This window comes from Pleurodeles waltl, chromosome 7 (genome assembly GCF_031143425.1).
Source record: "Pleurodeles waltl isolate 20211129_DDA chromosome 7, aPleWal1.hap1.20221129, whole genome shotgun sequence".
Classification (NCBI taxonomy): Eukaryota; Metazoa; Chordata; class Amphibia; order Caudata; family Salamandridae; genus Pleurodeles; species Pleurodeles waltl.
This window is the reverse complement of record NC_090446.1, coordinates 854,253,955-854,280,426: the sequence shown is the minus strand read 5'-3', so window position 1 is coordinate 854,280,426 and position 26,472 is coordinate 854,253,955. Positions and strand designations below refer to the sequence as shown.

The 26,472-nt window shown below is 45.9% G+C and overlaps 1 protein-coding gene across 1 annotated transcript in view; it reads left to right on the top strand.

Moving 5' to 3' along the window:
* The window catches only part of GABRA1 (gamma-aminobutyric acid type A receptor subunit alpha1), a 514,965-nt gene that overhangs the window by 217,228 nt on the left and 271,265 nt on the right, over positions 1 to 26,472 (top strand). The window contains exon 4 of the mRNA XM_069199368.1: positions 3,172 to 3,239. Coding sequence (XP_069055469.1) covers positions 3,172 to 3,239 — 68 coding nt within the window. The remainder of the gene's footprint in view (positions 1 to 3,171; positions 3,240 to 26,472) is intronic.

Sequence of the window (26,472 nt, the reverse complement as noted above, 5' to 3'; positions counted from 1 at the left end):
GTTCAGTAGTTTGAGATATTAAAGGGAAAAGAAATTTAGGGATGCTGACCCAGGGAGATCTTCTTAAACCAGGAAATGTTGGCAGCCATCTTGGGACTCGAGTCCCAGAAAAAACAGTAAAATTAGAATATAAGGGCCCGTGGTTGAGACACCCTGACGCCTTAGCACTGGTGGGGGGGGGTCCATAGAGGGACCCCTGCCCCCAAGATAAAAAAAACCCACTTTTTAAATTGTTTTACTGCCGCACGTTTGCGGTATTTGTGGCAGATTCTTTCTTAAAAGAATAAGCACAGACTTCCCGCTTGCTTCTTTAAAGGCCCCTTTGTGGGCCAGGACCAGAGGGCATTAAACATTTAGTGTTGGGGGGGACTTCCGGCCCCCCTACAGCTCTGAGGATCACCACCTCTACAAAGCTTTCATTTTTTAGTTTTTTTATATAAGCAGGGGGCCCACTCCCCCCGCTGCCCTCAGGACCATCACCTTCCCAGGGTTTTCATTTTTAAATATGCAGGGGGGGCACATCCCCCCGCCCCGGGGAACACCACCTCCCCAAGGCTTTATTTTAAAATATGCAGGGGACTGTAGGTCCCACCACTGCTCTGGGGACTGCCACCTCCCCCGAGCTTTCAATTAAAATATGTGTTGGGCCCCAGAACCCCTCACTGCCCTGGGATCGCCACCTCTCTAGGGCTTACAGTTAAGTATATGTGGACCCCCACTCTCCAGGGTAAAGTGTAAAAAAAATAATGGAAAGGGTGGTCACTTTGGGACCCCTAAAGCCTTGGGGACCACCACCTTCCCAGGGCTAGGTCCTTGTTGAAGGGGGGGCACGCAGCTCCCCTTGTGGAGCCTCTGATGGCCCAGGGGACTGCCATTTCCAGGGCCGGCTCCTGCTATGACTGAGGGTGACCACCCCAGGGAAACAGCTGTTTGCAGTGGTTTGGCTGTAGTGCTGCACCTGTAGCCAAGCCAAAGCAAAAACTCTGCTGTTTAACACTAGGACCTGTGAAGCAGATCCCACTGTCAAACAGCAGAGCTTTCATCTCTGTCTTCTGCACGCGTGCAGGGGACAGAGATGAAATACTCCAGCAAGCATGGAGCTGCTATCAAAGCAGCTCCCTGCTTGCTCAAGCAATGGCACTGCAGGGGAAGCCCCAAGGCTTCCCCCCTGCAATGTCAGGTAGCCTCTGAAGGAATTTTATTATTAAACAAAAAAAAAAGTTATAAAAAAAATAATTAAATAAAGATGGAGGCTTCACAATGGGAGCCCTTAAGGGTGTTGGAGTCCAGCTAGACTTAATTCAAAAAAGTTTTTATTAATAAAAAAATAATAATAATACTACTAAATAAAATTTACTTTTTCAATTTTACATTGGAAATAACTCTTTCTAAGTATATAAAGACATCAAAGACTAAAAAACTCTATCTCTCTCCCTCTCACTTTCTTTCGCTCTCTGTCTCACTTTCTTAGAGTGGCATTTTCAAACACACAATCTCAAAACTAACTTTACTAAAAGATGTATTTTTAAATTGTGAGTAGAGGGACCCCAAACTCCACGTCTATCTACTCTTTAATCATATTTAAAGGCAGCCCCCATGTTAACCTATGAGAGAGATAGGCCTTGCAACAGTGAAAGCTGAATTTGGCAGTATTTCACTGTCAGGGCATATAAAACACATTAGTATTTGCCTTACCTTAAACATACACTGCACCCTCCCCATGGGGCTACCTAGAGCCTACCTTAGGGGTGTTTTACATGTAAGAAAAGGGAAGCTTTAGGCCTGGCAAGTGGATACACTTGCCAAGTCGAACTGGCAGTTTAAAACTGCACACACAGACACTGCAGTGGCAGGTCTGAGACATGTTTACAAAGCTACTAATGTGGGGGGCACATCCAGTGCTGCAGGCCCACTAGTAGCATTTGATTTACAGGCCCTGGGCACCTCAAGTGCACTGTACTAGGGACTTACCAGTAAATCAAATATGCCAATCATGGAAAGCCAATTACACATACATTTTACATATGAGCACTTGCACTTTAGCACTGGATAGCGGTGGTAAAGTGCACAGAATAACAAAAAGTGCAAAAACAGAGTCCAGCACACATCAAGAACATGGGAAACAGAGGCAAAAAAGTTAGGGGAGACCACGCCAAGGATGCTAAGTCTAACACATGTCATTAGAAAAGAGACATTTTCATTTCTCCTTGTGACACATTTATTGCTTCCTTCCCCTATTATGTCATCAAACACGTATTTATTTTTTGTGTTAAATCTGTTCAGCGAGATAAAATCTGAATAAACCGTCCTTGTGATTGTGAGACCAGTCTCGGGTCTGTAAAAAGCGAGATGAAGTCAGTGAGCCAGCAGTCAGTTATTCCTAAGGGTATTTCAGCTTCGCCCATGTAATATTGTGAGTTTGACGGTTACACGCCCGTAGTAGATGTGCTTATCAGTAATACACAGTATTTTAGCAACATTAAATATTTGGGCACAATTATTTTCCCTGCATTACCTCACTGTTCAAAATGTGGCTGCCTCAGATTAGGAATTGGGCTAAGGAATGCTGAGATAAATACACTAACATCTGCCCAAAAAGGAATACACTATACTGCGCTTATCTTTGTTCATTTAAACTCATCATGATAGGAGTAAACAACACCACCAACACAATTTGAAACCATGTCTCATTAAAAACGCCCACAAATCAATGACCAGGCAGGCAGTGTTTTAAAATAGGAAACTTCATTTTTGGCTATTTTGTCAACTTATTAAATGTTACATTAAGAGGTTCCCCAATTAAGTAATTGGCAAGCCGCTAACGCTCACAAATAGGTGAAATAGCCTCTTTTAATCATCAGTTCGTTTCTTTCTGCAAATGAATAAGCGAGAGCAGAATGTCAATACCATTGTTGGGAGTGAGGTGGGGCCCTGACTTAAGTGAGCCAAAGTCTGTAATGATTGGATCATAATGTCTCTTCCCTCCCTCAACCGCATTTTTTTTGTGAAATTGTATTCTGAACCTGAAAATTGTCAAGTATCCTCAGTAGGCACATTTTTGACATGGATAATGAAAAACAATATATTTTCGTTTTGGGGTCAAGATTGTGGGGCGACAGCTAATGAAGACTGTTGATAGTCTCTGACTATGTCAATTTCCTGCTTCAACAGAGCGTGTAACTGAAGTGAAGACTGACATCTTCGTCACCAGCTTCGGGCCTGTGTCTGATCATGACATGGTAAGTGGAATATCTCTTCTTGCATTTTTTAACAAAAGAAGCCACAATGGAATCATGCATTGTTTAGTGTTGTGGGCAAACAGATGGTTTTCTTCTTGTTAGAAAACCATTGTTGCTTTTAAGTTGATGAGCTTCCCCAGTCTTCTCAAAGCAGGCAGGCTGGCCTGTTTTGTAATCATTTTCATAACACTCACATGTATTAATTTATGTTTGACGTAAGCTATGATGCACTCGCCATATTTTGTTATATTTTCTATGTAGTAAAATCACTAAAAACATTTCTTTATGGCAAACACTTTTATTAAATAAAAACTCTTTCATGCGGTCATTGTTCAGGTCATCGGTGCAAATGGCACCTCACATTAAATGTAAACCTTTGTGTCTTATCCATTAGTCAGCTATAAGGGGCTGATTCATCTTCACAAAAAGGTCAGCTATTCCAGATCTAGAGAGCTCCTTAGACAACTGACGTCCAATATTCTGGCGCTCATTTTAAGAGTTGGGAAAGCAGTATCGTAGCACAAGGGCAGCTTTTTAGCATAACCTCTGCAAAAATAGGGGCGGTTGCAATGCTATGCAGTTTCAGTCTAAGATGAAAGACTCATCTTGTTGTGGCAATCATTCTGACAAACAGATTTTATTTATAAATTCCCTACCCAGCTTTTGTTCTTTTACTCTCTTTTTATTCACGTTTCTTTTGAAGTTTATATAGAGCTCAGAAGCAGCTTTGGCAAGTTATGTTGATACAAATAAACATATAAATATGGAATCATAAAGAGGGTGTGCAAAATTACCTTTCTTGCCTGCTTAAATTGATGAAAAGCATAAAGTTTGTAACTTTATAAAGTTGCAGAATTGGTAATCATTTTAAAGGATGTCATGTAGGTGACATTTTCTCGAAAAGAGTTTAGATCAATATTTTTCCTGAAAATGCTTTCTTGAAACAGGATTTTTCTTTGTATGTTTTTTTTCTCGATTATCCCAGTTACTTGTGGGTCTTTTCACCCACTGTTTTTTGTAATTTACCATTCAAAAAAGTAAAGAGAATAACGTTTTAAAAAAACAAAACTCACTAAGTTTACAAAAGTACCTTTTCAAATTTTGCATCTCACCAGGCTGTCAGTTTCCCAATAGGGAATATTTTACTTGCACTATACCTGAAACCATAACATGATCCTTTTTTTCCTAAGGCCAGCAGTAGAGGAGAGTTTAAGAGGATAGACACATTCTTTCAATGAAATTGCGTTGTCTACACTAACTTGGGAACAGAACTTTGACTCCTGGATAAGGGAAGCCATTGAGGAAATTGCATCTCTGAGGGAGATTAAATAAAGACAGGGAAAAAAACGTCAGCCCCATGGTACACGGATGATCTCATGGCCCTTCAAAGGCAATGTAGGAAACAAGAAAGAAAATGGAAATTAGATTCGGGGCCGTTGGAAAAAAGCAAAGCTTAGGGAGTTTTGGAGAACTTACAAAGGGGCCACTAGAACTGTCAAATCATCTTTTTATTCCCAGAAAATCAGATGTGCTTCCAACACCCCAAACTAATTATTTAAAGTGATTAAGGCACTTTCTGCTCCCCCTTCCTCTCAGGAACTAGACAACTCACACATTTTCTGCAATAGAATGGCAGAGTTCTTTTGAGATAAAATCCTAAAAATTGATTTCCGAATTTTCTTCCCCAATCATAGATTAGGGGACCTTTTGCCCCAGCACCTGAGATGAAATTGATGGAGGCCCTATACTGACAAAATTTGCTCCTCGAGATCCTAGCAAAATTAATTCCATTCCAGCTAGAATTCACTCGGTGTCCACCAAAGACCCCTGCCCACCAAGAGTACTTCAATTAGTAAGCGATTCTATTGCTGTGCCACTGGAGACAATTTTTGCAGAAGTTCAGGACTCAGGGGTGTTTCCACCCACTTGGAAGGAAACTAATAATCATGCCCAATAAGAAAAAAAACCTGAAGGCAAACCAGATGATCCTAAAAACTAATGCACCATTACCCTTCTGACTAAGCTTGCAAAAATTCTGGAAAAACATATCCACCTAGAGCTGGACAACATCTTGCTTAATCACAACTGTTTGGATGTCTCCTAGCATGGGTTCCAGAAAAAACACAGCACAGAATCCACTCTGATCGCCAACACTGATTCCATTAGGAGACAGGTTGACCAGCGAGGCGGTGCCATCCTGATAGCACTGAATGCCACAGACAGGTCCAGTGTATCTCACCCCAAATTTTGCTACACCACCTACATCAGGCAGGACTGAGAGGTCTGGCTAGAAGTATCCTAGAGTCTTTTTCTCCAAAACAGGACAATGACAGCTGTGGCGACTACAGCTCAACCCCCTTTCAGCTTTCCTGTGGAGACCCTCAGGGATCGTCACTTAGCAACAACCTCTTTTATTTGTACATGACTCCTCTGACTAACATCATCCAATCTTTTAACTTCCAGGTGTCTTGATATGCTGATGACACCCAAATTATTGTCAATATTCATGACAATATACAGATCATAGCAGACAGATTTCAATCCTGCATAAAATAAATCAGCAATTGGATGAACCATAATTGGTTGAAGATAAACAGGGATGAAATGGAGGTCATCATCTTTGGGGCAAACACCCCCATTTGGAATCATATCTGGTGGCCTGAGATCTGTGGGACCCTTCCCAATACTATTTCTGAAGCCAGGAGCCTCGGGGTCATCTGCGATTCAGATCTTACCTTTATTCGCAGATAAATAAAATTGCCAATACCTCTCTTTGGATAATTAAAATTCTAAAAAAAGTTCTGCCATTTATTCCTCCAGACCTCAGGGTGCCAGTGGTGCTGGCCCTCAATCTCTAGAATGGACTGCTGTAATGCCCTTTATTTAAATATAAATCAATCATCCCTTCTGAAGTTGCAGCTAATACAGACTGCTGCCACTCGACTAGTGCTTGGGCTGCCGAAATTCTCCTCCATTACAGAAGGTCTGAAGAAACTGCACTGGCTTCCCATCAGAAAACGCATTACATTTAAGACACGACTCATAAGGCCCTCCACTCTCAAGGATCAGGATACCTACAATCAGCCATCAATTGGCTTGCTCCTAAGCATCTTTTAGGATCGGCTGGGTTTAGGCTGGCCCAGACAGTAGGAAGTAAGAAAGTTAAATGGGAAGAAAAAGCCTTGTCAGTGGCAGCTGTCAGGCTCTGGAACTCGCCCCCTCCAAAAATTTGAAAGATATCGTCCCTCCTGCCAGTTCAAAAGCATCTTAAGACTTCACTGTTCGCATTATAGGTGGCTGCTTTACTTCAGCCTCCTCACCTGCTCACGCTTCAATACCTCTGGTCTGAATGTGCTTTTAAAAGTAACCAAATAAATACAAAAAATACTTGGTGACTCGATGGAAACCTCATGCGTTTCACATTGAAGTGGATTCTCTGTGCGTCTGAGCTGTGCTAGCTGTACTTCATATAGTAAACAATTAGTGCATGCACTGTTGACTGTGTGATTTAATAAAAAATTGCCACAGACTCTTGGTGCACCTGTACATGGGCGCAAGCAACATGGGATCATGATTGGATGCCTTGAAGGCATCTCTTTACTGGAAAGTCTCATTGCAATTGAATTTTTGACTATAACATAAGACATGCAATGTGTCACTGCATCCCATTATTTACTGTTGGACTTTTTTGCTTATGCAGGGCCATCCCCAATCTTTTTGCCTCCTGCCTCCTATTTTTTCTGACCTGTGGCTGTTGGCTTTTGAACTCTGAGCACTTTATTACTGCTAACCTGTGCTAAAGTGCAGATGCTCTCTGTGTAAATTGTCATGTTGATTGGTTTATTCATGATTGGCATCTTTGATTTACTAGTTAGTCCCTATTAAGGTGCACTAGGGGCGCCAGGGTATGTAAATTAAATGTTACTAGTGGGCCTACAGCACTGGTTGTGCCACCCACATAAGTAGCTCTGTAATGATGTCTCAGACCTGCCACTGCAGTGTCTGTGTGTGCAGTTTTAACTGTAAATTCGACTTGGCAAGTGTACCCACTTGCCAGGCCTAAACCTTCCCTTTTCTTACATGTCAGACACCCCTAGGTAGCCCCAAGGGCAGGGTGCAGTGTATGGTTAAGGTGGGACATATAGTAATGTGTCTTATATGTCCTGACAGTGAAATATTGCTAGATTCGTTTTTCACTGTTGCAAGGCCTGTCCCTCTCATAGTTTAACATAGGGGCTACCTTTAAATCTGATTAAAGTGTAGATTCCCTTTGGGAGTGGATGGAAATGTGGAGTTTGGGGTCTCTGAGCTCCCAATTTAAAAATACATCTTTTAGTAAAGTTGATTTTAAGATTGTGTGTTTGAAAATGGCACTTTTAGAAAGTGAGCATTTTCTTGCTTATACCATTTGTGTGACTCTGCCTGTTTGTGGACTCCCTGTCTGGGTCAGTTTGACAGCTGGGCTGGTTGCACCTCACACTAGACAGTGACACAAAAGGAGCTGGGGTGTAGTCTGCATTTCCTGATGAGCCATCTGTGCTAGGAGGAAGGGGAGGAGTGGTCACTTACACCTGGAAGGGCTGTGCCTGTCCTCACACAATGCAGTCTCCGACCCCCTGGTGAGTGTCTGGGGCCTGGCCTGGGCAAGGCAGGATTTCACATTTAAAAGAGACTTTAGTTTGAAGTAGGCCTACTTCAAAGGGGAAATTGAGCATAAGAAGGACACCCAAAACCATAGACTTTAGATCACTTCTGGACATCAAGAGGAACCTCTGCCTGGAGAAGAGCTGAAGAGCTGAGGAGAAGTGTTGCCCTGCCTGTGACTGTGCTTTGTGGAGCTATCCAGCAGTTGCTGCTTCTGCCAGAGTAAGAGGGCAAAAACTGGAATTTATGTGCCTTCCATCTTGTGAAGAAATCTCCAAGGGCTTGATTTAGAGCTTGCCTCCTGTTGTTTGAAGTCTCAGGGACAGCAAAGACTTCTCTCTGCCAGCACCTGGAGTCTCCGGAGAGACTCCTGCTCTGACAAGTGGTGCCCTATCCAGTCCCTGGGCCCTTGAAAGGAAAGCTGGTGGAAATCCAAGGAAATCGACTTTGGACGACTTCGGACCGACGCTGCTGCTGAATCCGGTGACGCTGCCTGCACCCGACTCCGTGATCTTTGCTGGAACGCGACGACCTTCGCAGGCCCAATGCCGCTGCAGCTCCTCTGAATTCTGCAACTCCGTGGAAGTCGCCACACCACGTTGTGACCGACACCGCTCGAAGTGCGCGGATTCAACATTTCACACAGACACCGCGATCCCCAACTTCGCACATCGACTTGTTTTCACTCTTCACCAAAGGTACTGTACTTGGGGGTCTACGCGACTCCGTGTCCGGCGCTGCTGGTGTGGGCTTGTTGAGAACAACTACGTCACGACGCCGTGTTAACACCTCATCGAAGCATGTTTCTAAGCAATATTTTTGAGTTTAATCTTTAAAAATTCATGACTTGACTTGTGTATGTCGGATATTTGTTGTTTTGGTCTTGTTTTGTTTAGATAAATATTTCCTATTTTACTAAACTGATGTCGTGTCATTTTGTAGTGTTTTCATTAAGTAACTCTGTGTGTTGGTACAAATACTCTACACCTAGCACTCTGAAGTTAAGGCTACTGCTCTGCCAATCTACCAAGGAGGTAAGCAGGGGTTAGCTGAGGGTGATTCTCTTTTACCCTGACTGGAGTGAGGGTCCTTGCTTGAACAGGGGTTAACCTGACTGTCAACCAAAGAGCCCATTTCTAACATTTACTATAAGAAATGTCTTTCTATTCGAGAGTAGCCATAACCAACCCAGAGTCCCCTGCAGTTTAGTGACAGACACCTAACTCTTCTCTCTTAAATATTTGTTTTGACAGTTGACTCTCACCCAGAACTCCACATCAGATTTTAAAGCTTTGTAAAATAGATAAGAAATGTAAGATGGTGGAATCCAGCCAATGTACATGCTGTCTAGATATAGTGTGCATTCAACATTTATGATGCATTCAAGAGGGACGATGTAGCAGTCATTTAAGTGTGAGGAAGAACCTACATTTTTATTCAGAGGCAGGCCACATGAGTAACCTGGCAGTCAAACATTACATACACTGATTTACCTACTTGGTATTTCCTTTTGTGCATTGGGAAGATACCACCTGGGTGATATAAACAATCAGAATTAGGTCTTGTGCTCACTGTGTCACAGGACAGAAGGTGCTCCTCTCCAATGAGGACCAACAAAGTCAAAGTTGATCTGAAAGACTTGGCCTGTCAGTTTGAAGCAGGACAAAGCCTGGTTTGTATGTTGTTGAACCATGTCTCGAGTAGCGTAATAGACATAACGACCCAGTGGCTCTCACACTTGGACGTACAGCTTTTGATTTTATGATTTGTGAAAAACCCCAGCTTTCTGGATCTTCTTCCTAGTTAAAGAGAGGACAAATGGTACCTTTCAATGTAATTTAAGGGGGACTTCCAGTCAATAGGTTTTTTATTATGAAAGGTAAATGTCCAGAAGGAGATCCTCTTAAGGAGAATAAAAAGTAGATAGTGTCTCATCTTATTTATGGGGAGCAGCTGAGAAGGAATCTATATATACTTAATCGGGAGACTGTAGCGTCAGACGCAGAACATTCATAATGTTGGGTAGGAAAATAGGGAAATACAAATGCATTACATGAACCAGGTGCAATAAAACATCCAAAAGAACATGCTATACTGTGCTGCAAGTGAGAGGTGATACAATTTCATTATAAATAATCCTTACACTGCAGCAAAACCTTTGCCAATTTCTACTTTTGCAAGGTTTGGAAAACCACTCAGGCAAGTAATAAATTCTGCTGAGTCTCATATTACTGAAGATCAGTGTTTATAGGAATAAGCATGCACGATGTCAACGTGTTGCTTTCTGGTATTGTTCTTGGCTTTCTGCTGAAACACACTTTTTCCTCTGGGGCAGGTGAAGGCCGAGAGGACCTGGTTGGCATCATTATGTCTGGAGCTAGGCACTCTCATAATTTCTGATATATTTGCTTTAAGATCTGTTTTGTATTGGACATGTTTACACAGGAACCTGTATGCAGCCATTTTGATAAAATCTATATTAGAATGTCACACTATGGCGGCTTGGGAGGAAGTAATTGGTTGTCTTATATTATGAAATCTCTGCAAGCTTTGCATTTAGGTCGTCATGCAATAATCCCACCCTAGTTTATGCAGATGTTATAGCATTTGCCGAGGAATGGGATTTTTGCCCTAAATTAGAGGAACACATTTCTAATATTAGAACAGGTAGTTTGTCAAGGTACCTCGAATACAAGTTTGAAGTAGGGATTCAACAATACTTGGTTTTGATCTATCCAGAAATGTACCATACTTTTGGGATGTTTCCAACTGGAGAATACTTAATAAGGTGCAGCAGATTTGCGGAAGGAAAAGAGTATTGTAATTTTATCATCGACGTGACAGAAACAATTAAGCATTTTTTCATTTTCGCACAAAGGCTGATAAATGCTCAACAATGTTGGCTCCTGCCACTACTTAAATCCTAAAACATTAGATTATCAGCAGATGCACTATCATTTTGTTATGGACTTGATGACGTAGTAATCTTTTGTTTACTCGCTTCTTACATATATTTAATCAAATGTTGCTACGGACAATGGTGAATTGTAGATTGCAATTACTTTATTATATAATTTTGTTTTAATGTAAATTAGATTACTGTGCCTATTAAATAGATTGATTGTTTTTGATTGTATTCACTATTTATTGTATGGCTATTGTTGATGACAAAAAATAAATGACTTATTGACCAGGAGCTGTTGAATACCTGTGGGGGAAAAAGCATGAGACACAGGGAAGTCCCAAAGATACCAATCATTGCTTGTGCTCTCAGAATGATTTGGGGTCAGCATCCGAGGTTACTGAAATGATTTGAGGTCAGCATCGGAGGGTTTTAGAATGATTTGAGGTCAGCATCGGAGATGAAGATTATAAAATCGGACCTAGGTTGAGCACGGATCAGTCTTTGTACACATTTTGTGACCGTTTGTTTTAATGATACACCAATTTATATTTTGTGTGAAGGGGATAAAGAAAAGAATAAGAGAGAAAAAGGAGTAAAGACAAAAAGGAAAGAAAAGAACAATACAATCATACAACCTTACATGTAACTAATTACTGGTGAGGTTGTCAAATAATTAATACAAGTATACAGAGTTACAGTTCTGATTACAATAAGAGAAAAATGAATCATGGCTGGAATGTGATAGTTCTGTCCTGGATCCTATGTGATTCGTGAAGGCTTGTTTTGAATTGCCTTGCGATTTTGCATGAAGGCAGAGAGCAAAATGATGCGGAGGGCCTCAAGGGGGAACAGTCTTTCAAGGACATTACTTTTATCACCTTCTCTTCTGAAAAACAAAATCAATACCTGCTGTCCGTGAATAACCATTGCAGTTAGAACTCCGAGGGCACGGGGCCATTCAAATTAACAGCTTCAATGGCTTCGATAATGGATTTGACCATGGCTTATATTTGCCTAGCCTCACATTAAAGAACAGCCTACTCACTTCATAATTTCTGAAAGAATTGATAGCTTTCACAAAAAGAGAAGCCCGTCCCGGTTGAATGCAGTTTCAAAGTTGCACAGATTATAATTCTGTTTAGAGAAGAACAATCAATATGGTGGAACTAACAGAACTTTTTGACTAAAAATAGTTAAAATGGACCTCAGCAACAGGAGGATGAAAGATAATGAGATTTGGACAAGATAGGAAAACTCTTTCAGGCGGTCAAAGCCTGTGACAGACGTAGAAGGCAGGACGACATCTGTAGTAGGTAATAGTATTTGCACTTTTCTCACAGAACCTGAGTTATTGTTGCACTTTAATATACTCATCAAGTTAATTTTCTTGTGCCCTTGACTCTCAAAGAAGTGCGAGTCAGTTCTTAACCCCTTCGCTGCCAGGGCTTTTCCCCCTCGTTTGCCAGGCCTGTTTTTTGCCTATTTGGGGCAGTTCGCGCTTAGGCCCTCTGTAGGAAAGTCCTCCTTTTTGCCCTGGTCACCCCCACACTTTTTGGACAGATACTGGTGGTTACTGACTCTTGGCTGTGCCCTGGGTACTGTTTACCAGTCCCAGGGCCAGTGCTCTGTGTAAAATGGATATGCAAATTAGGCTAATTATAATTGGCTAAGTTAACCTACCTATAAGTCCCTAGTATATGGTAGGGCATGTAGGTTTAGGGACCACAGCATAGGTAGTGCACCCATAGGTGCACTGCTGAGGTGCCCAGAGTCATTTTAAAGGCAGGCCTGCCTTGGTGGCTGCTTTTAAATTAAAGTTATATGCAAATTCGACTTTGGAATTAAAAGTAGTTCCAAAGTCTCAAACTGCCTTATTTTTACATATAAGTCACCCCTAAGATGTGCCCTATGTGCCCGAAGGGCTGGGTGCCATGTAACTATAAGCAGGGACTTTATAAAAATAGTTTTATAAGCCCTGGTGAGGTAAAAACAGCCAAATTCGTTTTTCCCTCATTGTAGTAAATGGCCTTCATAGGCTAGAATGGGGAGACTTTATTTTAATTTTTAAAGTCTCCTTAAATGATGCATACCAAGAGTTTGGTATCAAATTAATTGTTGTAATAAATCCCACAACTTCCAGTTGTTGGATTTAATATAACTTGTTCAGGTAAAGAGTTTTAAACTTTATCTGAAAAGTTGCCAATTTCAGCCCTGCATTGTTTTTGCTGCTGTGCTCTGATTGGCCAGCCTTGAGCAGCTTGACCAAGCTGCCTTGATGAGGTGTGAAGTGGCCTGGCTTCACACAAAGAAATGTGCCTGTGGGAGGGAATCTCCCCTCAGCAGATGGTGAGGCAGGAAGGGGGAGGGCTGCCAAACTGGTCTTCAAAGGCAGAGAAGGACATTTGGAGCAACCAGCAACACCCCCACATCCTGCAACCCCAGACAACTAGGTGCCCCCTTGATTAGATTAGCAGAGGGCAGGAGAGGGGTGTGTTTATGATTTTTAGCCACACCAGTGGGTGGGCTCAGCCAGATGTAACCTCCAAAAATCAGATTCAGCCATGATGGATTTTTAGAGAATGTTGCCTCCTGGGATTGATTTTTGCCACACTTCCCAGGAAGTGGTCATCACAGGGGGAACGACCCTGCACCTGATTGGAGAACCAGGACCCCCCTGCTTTTCACCCAGGAGCAAAGATAAAACTGGCAGACCTGCACCCACACCTCAGATCCCCATCAGATTCCAACAAGGAAGAACCAAAGGAGAAGAAGGACTGCCCTGCTGGACCCCTGGCCTGCACCTGGAACCTGCACTCAGAAGGACTGCACCAGCTGCACACTTGGGCTTCACCACAAGAAGGACTTTGCCTGGCTTCAACTGGTTCAAGGAGGGACTCCCTGTTTGCTACAGGTGAAAAATTGCTATCCAGAGTCCCCTGCACCAACTCCTGAAGAAAGCGACCAGCTGACCACTGTCCAGTGGCCAAAAAGGAGTTTGCGCCAGGTGCATTCTGGGAGTTGTAGTCCGCACCCCCCCAAGGACCATCTCAGAACTTCTGTACCCTTGGGGTGAGCTGTGGACCCCAAAAGAACCTTAAAAGGACATCTGGGAGAAGCCCCAGAAGTTTGGAGAAGTTTGGAGAATTTTTGTAAAAAAGCTCCATAGAGGGACCGACCCGCCGTGGCAATTCTAGCCGGCTTGCCTCAACCGCGACCCGGCCTGATTTGCTGGTTCGTCCCGGTAAAGAAAAATCTCTGAAAAAGAGACTAAGTCCGAAGGTAAAAAGTTGACCGGGACCTCCCAGCCATCGTATCCGAGAAGGGCTCCATGGACGTCGGATCAAGATCCAGGTTTACCCCGGTCGAAGGATTTTCACCTCGAAAAAACGACTAAGTCCGAAGGTAAAAATCTCCACCGAGGATTCCAGCATCGCGTATCCGGAGAAGGGCTCCAGGAGGTCGGATTGGACTGGCAGGTTCGTCCCGCTGAAGAAAATCTTTGAAAAAAAAGACTAAGTGTGAAGGTAAACTTTTAACCGAGGCCTCCCGCAGCCTGTAGCCGAGCAGGGCTCCATCGCGGTCGGCCTGAAACTTTGACTTTGCCCCGGTCGAGGTGCAACCAGATGACCCGATTGGCGCTTTTTGTTTCTAGGCGCTAAAAAAAAAAAATTCTTTAAAAATTCATATCTCCGGTTCCCCTTATCCGATTTTATTCGTTTTGGTGTCATTTTAAAGATAAAAATATAATCTATTTTTATGAATTGGTTTTGGATTTTTAAACTGTTTCCTGTGTTTTATTTAATTACTGTTTTGCGATATTTGAATGCTTTACACTCTGTCTCCTAAGTTAAGCCTTGACGCTTGTTGCCAAGCTACCAAGGGTTGAGCTGGGTTTCATTTACTGAGACCTAACTAGACCTAAGTGGAGGTTGGTGGCCTATTGCTAAGTGTAGGTACCTACCTGCCCTTACCAATAACCCATTTTCCAACATTTTTGGTGAGCAGTGGTGGGATCCTGTACTTGTGTTCAGTATCACGTTACAGTTTTAAGTAAAACAAATTAAAAATCCTTTAAATTGTCCTGGTGCAAAAATTGTTTTTAATTTTTCATTTGGATTAATTTCAATTATTGAATTTTTGTGATTTTTCTAAATTCTTGTTTCCAATTTTTGCAAAAAGTTTTTGTTGACACAAAACCAGGGAACCATGGAGCTTGATCTGGCTTGCCTACCCACACTGACAGTAGTCCATCTTAGGGGGTTGTGTACTGAAAGAGGGTTGCCTGCAACCACTGACCTCAGGAAGTAGGTCCTGATCAAGTCCCTGACAGCATGGGCTGAGGCCCAAGAGGTAGACCCAGAAGAAATTCCAGAGGAGGGAGAAGTAGGGGAGGATGCTAGCTCCAACCACTCAGGGGAGGGAGGGCATCTGAGCCCAAGTGAGGATGAGGAAGACCGGTCCTCATTACATACAGTCACTAGGGGCAGACCCAAAGCTAGTTGGGGGAAGGGGGTCCCTTCAGCAGGAAAGAACCTGTCCCTCAGGGAAAAAGAGCTGGAGGCCCAGCTAGCATTCATAGTTTTGGAGGCAGAGAAGCTGGCCCTAGAAAAGAAAAAGTGGTCAAGGGAAGAGAAAAGAGATGGTGGCAGTGACAAAGAAGCTGAGGTGTCCCTGGGTGGGGGGTTTTGCCCCAGATTACCCAAAGGGGTGGTTCCTGCCTATGTAGAGGGGGATGATATAGATAAGTGGCTGGGGGCTTTTGAGAGGGCCCTCCAGATGAGGAGAGTCAAGCCTCAGTACTGGGTTCACTTCTTTGGGAGTTGGTTCCCAACTCTGGGAGGGATAGGCTCCTAACCTTGAGGGGGGAGGAGGCAGACTCATACCCCAGTATGAAGAGATGCTTGACTAAAAAGTTTGGTCTGACCCCAGAGCAGTATAGGCTCAAGTTTAGGGACACCCAAAAGACAAGCACCCAGTCCTGGGTGGACTTTGTGGACATTTCAGTAAAGGCACTAGAGGGCTGGATACAGGGCAACAAGGTAAGTACCTTTGAGGGGCTGTACAATTTGATTATGAGGGAGCACCTTCTAACCAATTGTGTCCAAGAGAAGCTCCGCCAGTATCTAGTTGACTCTAAATTGACCAACCCCAGAGAGCTGGGGGAGGCAGCAGATGACTGGTTAAGAACTAGGGTTAACCAGAAACCCCCAGGGGGTGATCAGAAGAAGGGAGGACATGGTTTTTCTCAGGGGAAGAACCAAGGGAAAGATGATAAAAAGCCCAAGGAGTCCTCACAAGAGTCCCCAAAAACTTCTCAGGGTGGGGGAGCCCCGAGCCATTCCACTTCTAAGGGGAAAGGGTATCAGGGAAAGAATTATGATCCTGCTAAAGCAGGAAAGTTTCAGGAGCTTGCTAATGCCGGCAAGTGTTTTGAGTATCATCAACCTGGACACAAAAGAGGAGATGCTATCTGCTCCAAGAAGCCCCCCACTGGTGGACAATCCCAGGGGATTGCTAGTGTAGGGTTGGGGGTGGAAGTTGGCCCAGGGCTGGGATCAGGGTACACAGAGGTCACCTTAGTATCTGTGGGTGGGGTGGACATTGCAACTATGGCCACCTTACCTCCCAGCATGGAGAGGTATAGGCAGAGGCCTAAAGTCAATGGGACTGAGGTGGAACCTCTGAGAGATACAGGAGCCAGTGTGACAATGGTCACAGAGAAGCTGGTTTCTCCAGAACAGGTCTTACCTGGTGTCTTCCACCAAGTGACTTATGCAGATAGCAGAACCAAACTCCATCCCATGGCCATGGTGAGTCTGGAATGGGGAGGTGTGACTGGCCCTAAGAAGGTAGCTGTAGCTCCTGCCCTCCCAGTAGAGTGTCTGCTGGGAAATGATCTTGAAGCATCTGAATGGTCAGAGGTGGAGAGAAGGGTCCATGCACAGATGCTGGACCTCCCTGAATGGGTGTGTACTGTGACCAGGTCACAGGCAGCACAACAGGGAAGTGCTGGACACTTGGACCCCGGAACAATGGGCCAAGCCTCCAAGAAGAAGAGAAAGGGCACTGGGTCTGGCTTGCCAGCCCCTACAAGTACAGAGGGTCAGGAGGAATCCAACCCTGAGGTGGAGGATCTGACCTCTGAGGGAGGTACACTTCCCCTGCAAGCGGTGCCTGACTTGGCAGAACTGCAAGGGGCAGGTGGGCCCACCAGAGAAGAGTTGTGCCAGGGACAAAGAGAGTGTCCCACTCTTGAGGGCCTGAGGCAGACTGCTGCCAGGCAAGAACAAGGGGATACCAGTGGGACCCACAAGGTTTACTGGGAGGATGGAGTTCTCTACACTGAGGCAAGGGCCCTCAAACCAGGGGCCACCAGGAGAGTAGTGGTCCCCCAGAAGTATAGAGAATTCCTCCTTACCTTAAGCCATGATATCCCCTTAGCTGGACATTTGGGACAGACCAAGACCTGGAACAGGCTGGTCAACCATTTTTATTGGCCCCAAATGTCAGAAAAAGTCAAGGAGTTTTGCAGCTCCTGTGTCACCTGCCAAGCCAGTGGCAAGACAGGGGGCAAGCCAAAGGCTCCCTTGATACCACTGCCAGTGGTTGGGACTCCCTTTGAGCGGGTGGGGATTGACATTGTTGGTCCCCTAGACCCACCAACTGCCTCAGGTAACAGGTACATTTTGGTGGTTGTGGACCATGCCACCAGGTACCCTGAGGCAATACCCCTCCGGACAGTCACTGCTCCCACAGTGGCTATGGCCCTACTTGGTGTGTTCACCAGAGTGGGGTTCCCAAAGGAGGTGGTCTCAGATAGGGGCACAAACTTTATGTCAGCCTATCTGAAAGCCATGTGGGATGAGTGTGGTGTTACTTATAAGTTCACCACCCCCTATCATCCACAGACCAATGGTCTGGTGGAAAGATTTAATAAGACCCTGAAGGGCATGATCATGGGTTTGTCTGACAAACTCAGGAGGAGATGGGATGTTCTCCTCCCATGCCTGCTGTTTGCCTACAGAGAGGTGCCACAGAAGGGGGTTGGATTCAGCCCCTTTGAGTTACTGTTTGGGCACCCTGTAAGAGGCCCATTGTGCTTGGTGAGAGAGTCTTGGGAAAAGCCTCTCAAAGAATCCAAGGAGAATGTGCTAGATTTTGTGCTAGGCCTGCGGTCACGCATGGCTGAGTACATGAAGAAGGCAAGCAGAAACCTGGAGGCCAGCCAGGAGCTCATGAAGCTCTGGCATGATCAGAAGGCTACCATGCCTGAGTATCACCCAGGACAGCTGGTGTGGGTTTTGGAGCCCATGGCTCCTAGGGCACTTCAGGCCAAATGGACTGGGCCCTATCCAATTCTGGAGAAAAAGGGTGAGGTCACCTACTTGGTGGACCTTGGCACCCCCAGGAATCCTCATAGGATCCTGCATGTTAACAGGCTGAAACCCCACCAGGACAGGGCAGACATGACCATGCTGATGGTCACTGATGAAGGGAAGGAGGAGGAGAGTGAACCTCTGACAGACCTCATGTCCTCAAATGCACAAGATGGGTCAGTGGAGGGAGTGGTACTCTCTCCCAAGTTGACAGACCAGCAACAAAAAGACTGCAAACAAGTTTTGGAACAGTTTGCTAGTCTGTTCTCCCTGACCCCTGGACTCACCAATTGGTGTGTCCATGACATTGACACTGGTGACAGCTTGCCTGTCAAGAACAAGCTGTACAGGCTGTCTGACCAGGTCAAGGCCAACATCAAAGCTGGAGTGGCTAAGATGTTGGAGCTCAAGGTAATTGAGCCCTCTGACAGTCCTTGTTCCAGTCCAGTGGTACTGGTGCCCAAACCTAATCCACAAGGTGGGAAGAAAGAATTGAGATTTTGTGTGGACTACAGAGGTCTAAACGCAGTCACTAGGACTGATGCTCACCCAATACCTAGAGCTGATGAGCTCATTGATAGGTTGGGGGCTGCCAAATTCCTGAGCACGTTTGATCTGACCTCAGGATACTGGCAGATTGCCCTAAATCCAGGAGCTAAGGAGAGGTCAGCATTTTCCACACCAGAGGGCCACTTTCAGTTCAAGGTGATGCCCTTTGGCCTGAAAAATGCTCCTGCCACCTTCCAACGGTTGGTGAATAGAGTCCTGTCTGGGTTGTAATCTTTCAGTGCAGCTTATCTGGATGATATAGCTGTATTTAGTTCCACCTGGGAGGACCACCTGGTCCACCTGAAGGAAGTGCTTCAGGCCCTGCTTCAACAGGCCTGACTATCAAGGCCAGCAAGTGCCAGATAGGGCAAAGCTCAGTTGTGTACCTGGGCCACCTTGTTGGTGGAGGCCATGTACAACCTCTCCAGCCCAAGATCCAGACTATCCTGGATTGGGAGGCTCCTAAAACCCAGACTCAGGTCAGGGCCTTTCTTGGCCTGACTGGGTACTACCGGAGGTTTGTTCAGAATTATGGGACCATAGTGGCCCCTCTGACTGAGCTTACCTCCAAGAAACAGCCCAAGAAGGTCATGTAGACCCCAGAGTGTCAGAAAGCTTTTGACACCCTAAAACAGGCTATGTGTTCAGCACCAGTGTTACTGGCCCCTGACTATAGCAAGGAGTTTATAGTGCAAACAGATGCTTCAGAGGAAGGGATTGGGGCAGTGTTAGCACAAGTTAATGAAGAGGGCCAAGATCAACCAGTTGCCTTCATCAGCAGGCGACTACTCCCCAGAGAGAAAAGATGGAGTGCCATTGAGAGGGAGGCCTTTGCTGTGGTCTGGTCCCTGAAGAAGTTGAGGCCTTACTTGTTTGGCACTCACTTCCGTGTACAAACTGACCACAGACCTCTCAGATGGTTGATGCAGATGAGGGGGGAGAACCCAAAACTGTTAAGGTGGTCCATTTCCCTACAGGGGATGGACTTCACAGTGGAGCACAGACCTGGGACTGCCCATGCCAATGCGGATGGCCTTTCCAGGTTTTTCCACTTAGCTGATGAGGACTACCAGGGTGTAGGTTAGTACCCATCACCTTTCATCTGGGGGGGGGGGCAGTGTAGAAAAGTCCTCCTTTTTGCCCTGGTCACCCCCACAGTTTTTGGACAGGTACTGGTGGTTACTGACTCTTGGCTGTGCCCTGGGTACTGCTTACCAGTCCCAGGGCCAGTGCTCTGTGTAAAATGGATATGCAAATTAGGCTAATTATAATTGGCTAAGTTAACCTACCTATAAGTCCCTAGTATATGGTAGGGCATGTAGGTTTAGGGACCACAGCATAGGTAGTGCACCCATAGGTGCACTGCTGAGGTGCCCAGTGTCATTTTAAAGGCAGGCCTGCCTTGGTGGCTGCTTTTAAATTAAAGTTATATGCAAATTCGACTTTGGAATTAAAAGTAGTTCCAAAGTCTCAAACTGCCTTATTTTTACATATAAGTCACCCCTAAGATGTGCCATATGTGCCCGAAGGGCTGGGTGCCATGTAACTATAAGCAGGGACTTTAAAAAAATAGTTTTATAAGCCCTGGTGAGGTAAAAACAGCCAAATTCGTTTTTCCCTCATTGTAGTAAATGGCCTTCATAGGCTAGAATGGGGAGACTTTACTTTAATTTTTAAAGTCTCCTTAAATGATGCATACCAGTTTGGTATCAAATTAATTGTTGTAATAAATCCCACAACTTCCAGTTGTGGGATTTAATATAACTTGTTCAGGTAAAGAGTTTTAAACTTTATCTGAAAAGTTGCCAATTTCAGCCCTGCATTGTTTTTGCTGCTGTGCTCTGATTGGCCAGCCTTGAGCAGCTTGACCAAGCTGCCTTGATGAGGTGTGAAGTGGCCTGGCTTCACACAAAGGAATGTGCCTGTGGGAGGGAATCTCCCCTCAGCAGATGGTGAGGCAGGAAGGGGGAGGGCTGCCAAACTGGTCTTCAAAGGCAGAGAAGGACATTTGGAGCAACCAGCAACACCCCCACATCCTGCAACCCCAGACAACTAGGTGCCCCCTTGATTAGATTAGGAGAGGGCAGGAGAGGGGTGTGTTTATGATTTTTAGCCACACCAGTGGGTGGGCTCAGCCAGATGTAACCTCCAAAAATCAGATTCAGCCATGATGGATTTTTAGAGAATGTTGCCTCCTGGGATTGATTTTTGCCACACTTCCCAGGAAGTGGTCATCACAGGGGGAACGACCCTGCACCTGATTGGAGAACCAGGACCCCCCTGCTTTTCACCCAGGAGCAAAGATAAAACTGGCAGACCTGCACCCACACCTCAGATCCCCATCAGATTCCAACAAGGAAGAACCAAAAGAGAAGAAGGACTGCCCTGCAGGACCCCTGGCCTGCACCTGGAACCTGCACTCAGAAGGACTGCACCAGCTGCACACTTGGGCTTCACCACAAGAAGGACTTTGTCTGGCTTCAGCTGGTTCAAGGAGGGACTCCCTGTTTGCTACAGGTGAAAAATTGCTATCCAGAGTCCCCTGCACCAACTCCTGAAGAAAGCGACCAGCTGACCACTGTCCAGTGGCCAAAAAGGAGTTTGCGCCAGGTGCATTCTGGGAGTTGTAGTCTACACCCCCCAAGGACCATCTCAGAACTTCTGGACCCTTGGGGTGAGCTGTGGACCCCAAAAGAACCTCAAAAGGATATCTGGGAGAAGCCCCAGAAGTTTGGAGAAGTTTGGAGAATTTTTGTAAAAAAGCTCCATAGAGGGACCGACCCGCCGCGGCAACTCTAGCCGGCTTGCCTCAACCGCGACCCGGCCTGATTTGCTGGTTCGTCCCGGTAAAGAAAAATCTCTGAAAAAGAGACTAAGTCCGAAGGTAAAAAGTTGACCGGGACCTCCCAGCCATCGTTTCCGAGAAGGGCTCCATGGACTTCGGATCAAGATCCAGGTTTACCCCGGTCGAAGGATTTTCACCTCGAAAAAATGACTAAGTCCGAAGGTAAAAATCTCCACCGAGGATTCCAGCATCGCGTATCCGGAGAAGGGCTCCAGGAGGTCGGATTGGACTGGCAGGTTCGTCCCGCTGAAGAAAATCTTCGAAAAAAAAGACTAAGGTGGTCATTCTGACCCTGGCGGTCTTTGACCGCCAGGGCGGAGGACCGCGGGAGCACCGCCGACAGGCCGGCGGTGCTCCAATGGGTATTCCGACCGCGGCGGTAAAGCCGCGGTCGGACCGGCACCACTGGCGGGGTCCCGCCAGTGTACCGCCGCCCCATTGAATCCTCCGCGGCGGCGCAGCTTGCTGCACCGCCGCGGGTATTCCGACCCCCCCTACCGCCATCCAGATCCCGGCGGTCGGACCGCCGGGATCCGGATGGCGGTAGGGGGGGTCGCGGGGCCCCTGGGGGCCCCTGCAGTGCCCATGCCACTGGCATGGGCATTGCAGGGGCCCCCGTAAGAGGGCCCCTACATGTATTTCACTGTCTGCTGCGCAGACAGTGAAATACGCGACGGGTGCAACTGCACCCGTCGCACAGCTTCCACTCCGCCGGCTCGATTCCGAGCCGGCTTCATCGTGGAAGCCTCTTTCCCGCTGGGCTGGCGGACGGTCTGAAGGCGACCGCCCGCCAGCCCAGCGGGAAAGTCAGAATTACCGCCGCGGTCTTTCGACCGCGGAACGGTAATCTGACGGCGGGACTTTGGCGGGCGGCCTCCGCCGCCCGCCAAGGTCAGAATGAGGGCCTAAGTGTGAAGGTAAACTTTTAACCGAGGCCTCCCGCAGCCTGTAGCCGAGCAGGGCTCCATCGCGGTCAGCCTGAAACTTTGACTTTGCCCCGGTCGAGGTGCAACCAGATGACCCGATTGGCGTTTTTTGTTTCTAGGCGCTAAAAAAATAATAATTCTTTAAAAATTCATATCACCGGTTCCCCTTATCCGATTTTATCCGTTTTGGTGTCATTTTAAAGATAAAAATATAATCTATTTTTATAAATTGGTTTTGGATTTTTAAACTGTTTCCTGTGTTTTATTTAATTACTGTTTTGTGATATTTGAATGCTTTACACTCTGTCTCCTAAGTTAAGCCTTGACACTCATTGCCAAGCTACCAAGGGTTGAGCTGGGTTTAATTTACTGAGACCTAACTGGACCTAAGTGGAGGTTGGTGGCCTATTGCTAAGTGTAGGTACCTACCTGCCCTTACCAATAACCCATTATCCAACACCCTCATAACTTTTTGTCCACATAAGCTAACCAAGCCAAATTTGCGTCCTTTTTTTCCAACATCCTAGGGATTCTAGAGGTACCAAGACTTTGTGGGTTCCCCTGAAGGAGGCCAAGAAATTGGCCAAAATACAGGGAAAATTTCGTTTTTTTCAAAAAAATGGGAAAAAGTGGCTGCAGAAAAAGGCTTGTGGTTTTTCCCCTGAAAATGGCATCAACAAAGGGTTTGCGGTGCTAAACTCAGCAGCTTCCCAGCTTTCAGGAACAGGCAGACTTGAATCAGAAAACCCAATTTTTCAACACAATTTTGGCATTTTACTGGGACATACCCCATTTTTGCAATTCTTTGTGCTTTCAGCCTCCTTCCAGTCAGTGACAGAAATGGGCATGAAACCAATGCTGGATCCCAGAAACCTAAACATTTCTGAAAAGTAGACAAAATTCTGTATACAGCAAGGGGTCATTTGTGTAGATCCTACAAGGGTTTCCTACAGAAAATAACAACTGAAAAAGAAAAATATTGAAATTGAGGTGCAAAAAACATAAATGTTTCTCTACGTTTTACTCTGTAACTTTTCCCTGCAATGTCAGATTATCGTAAGCAATATACCATTACGTCTGCTGGACTCCTCTGGTTGCAGGGATATATAGGGCTTGTAAGTTCATCAAGAACCCAAGCAACCCAGAGCCAATAAATGAGCTGCACCCTGCAGTGCGTTTTCATTCTATTCCGGGTATACAGCAATTCATTTGCTGAAATATAAAGAGTAAAAAATTGCTATCAAGAAAACCTTTGTATTTCCAAAAAGGGCACAAGATAAGGTGTTGAGGAGCAGTGGTTATTTGCACATCTCTGAATTCCGGGGTGACCATACTAGCATGTGAATTACAGGGCATTTCTCAAATAGATGTCTTTTTTACACACTCTCCTATATTTGGAAGGAAAAAATGTAGAGAAAGACAAGGGGCAATAACACTTGTTTTGCTAATCTATGTTCCCCCAAGTCTCCCGATAAAAATGATACCTCACTTGTGTGGGTAGGCCTAGCGCACGCTACAGGAAACGCCCCAAAGCGCAACGTGGACACATCAAAATTTTTGAAAGAAAACAGAGGTGTTTTTTGCGAAGTGCCTACCTGTAGATTTTGGCCTCTAGCTCAGCCGGCACCTAGGGAAACCTACCAAACCTGTGCATTTCTGAAAACTAGAGACCTAGGGGAATCCAAGGAGGGGTGACTTGCGGGGCTCGGACCAGGTTCTGTTACCAAGAATCCTTTGCAAACCTCTAAATTTGGCTAAAAAAACACATGTTCCTCACATTTCTTTGGCAGAAAGTTCTGGAATCTGAGAGGAGCCACAAATTTCCTTCCACCCAGCCTTCCCCCAAGTCTCCCGATAAAAATGATACCTCACTTGTGTGGGTAGGCCTAGCGCCCGCGACAGGAAACGCCCCAAAGCGCAACGTGGACACATCCAAATTTTTGGAAGAAAACAGAGGTGTTTTTTGCGAAGTGCCTACCTGTAGATTTTGGCCTCTAGCTCAGCCGGCACCTAGGGAAACCTACCAAACCTGTGCATTTCTAAAAACTAGAGACCTAGGGGAATCAAAGATGGGGTGACTTGCGGGGCTCGGACCAGGTTCTGTTACCCAGAATCCTTTGCAAACCTCAAAATTTGGCTAAAAAAACACATGTTCCTCACATTTCTGTGGCAGAAAGTTCTGGAATCTGAGAGGAGCCACGAATTTCCTTCCAGCCAGTGTTCCCCCAAGTCTCCCGATAAAAATGATACCTCACTTGTGTGGGTAGGCCTAGCGCCTGCGACAGGAAACGCCCCAAAGCGCAACGTGGACACATCCAAATTTTTGGAAGAAAACAGAGGTGTTTTTTGCGAAGTGCCTACCTGTAGATTTTGGCCTCTAGCTCAGCCGGCACCTAGGGAAACCTACCAAACCTGTGCATTTCTGAAAACTAGAGACCTAGGGGAATCTAAGGAGGGGTGACTTGCGGGGCTCGGACCAGGTTCTGTTACCCTGAATCCTTTGCAAACCTCAAAATTTGGCTAAAAAAACACATGTTCCTCACATTTCTGTGGCAGAAAGTTCTGGAATCTGAGAGGAGCCACAAATTTCCTTCCACCCAGCGTTCCCCCAAGTCTCCCGATAAAAATGATACCTCACTTGTGTGGGTAGGACTAGCACCCACGAAAGGAAAGGGCCCAAAGCACAACGTGGACACATCACATTTTTTTATAAAAAGCAGTGCCTACCTGTGGATTTTGGCCTGTAACTCAGCCGGCACCTGGGGAAACCTAGCAAACCAGCGCATTTTTGAAAACTAGAAACCCAGGGAAATCCAAGATGGGGTGACTTGCGGGGCTCTGACCAGGTTATGTTACCCAGAATCCTTTGCAAACATCAAAATTTGGCCAACAAAACACTTTTTCCTCTTATTTCGGTGACAGAAAGTTCTGGAATCTGAGAGGAGCCACAAATTTCCTTCCACCCAGCGTTCCCCTAAGTCTCTCGATAAAAATGGTACCTCACTTCTGTGGGTAGGCCTAGCGCCCACGAAAGGAAATGGCCCAAAACACAACGTGGACACAACATATTTTTTCACAGAAAACAGAGGTGTTTTTTGCAAGGTGCCTACCTGTGGAGTTTGGCCTGTAGCTCAGCCGGCCCCGGGGGGGGGGGCAGAAATGCCCTAAAATAAATTTGCCCCTCCAAACTCCCCCCCCGGAGCGACCCTTGCCTACGAGGTCGCTCCCCCTGCGTGACATTGGCGCCAAAAAACTAATCCCCGGTGCCTAGTGGTTTCTGCCCCCTTGGGGGCAGATTGACCTAAACTCGGCCAATCTGCCCCCAGGGGGGCAGAAATGGTCTAAATACAATTTGCCCCCCTGGGGAGCGACCCTTGCCTGAGGGGTTGCTCCCCATCTCTAAAAAAACAAACAAACAAAAAAAAAACACACAAAAAAAAAAAATTGCCCTGGCGCCTAGAGGTTTCTGCCCCCCCTGGGGGCAGATCGGCCTAATAATAGGCCGATCTGCCCCCAGGGGGGGGCAGAAATGGCCTAAAATAAATTTGCCCCCCCAGGGAGCGACCCTTGCCTAAGGGGTCGCTCCCCACCTAAAAAAAAAAAATGAAACATAAAAAAAAAAAAATGGTCCCTGGTGCCTAGAGGTTTCTGCCCCCCCTGGGGGCAGATCGGCCTAATAATAGGCCGATCTGCCCCCAGGGGGGGCAGAAAGGCCTTCCCGAAAAAATGCCCCCCATGGGAGCGACCCTTGCCCAAGGGGTCGCTCCCTTATGTAAATTTCAGTAAAAAAAAAAACAAATCCCTGGTGTCTAGTGGGGTTTCAAAAGCCGGATTGCAAGCAATCCGGCTTTTGAAACCCTCGGAGAGACTTCAAAGGGAAGGAAATACTTTTCCTTCCCTTTGAAGCCCCTCCGGGCCTCCCCCAGTAATTGAAAGAGAAATGCTCTTGCATTTCTCTTTCAATCGCGCTGGAAGCAGAGCTTGGGGG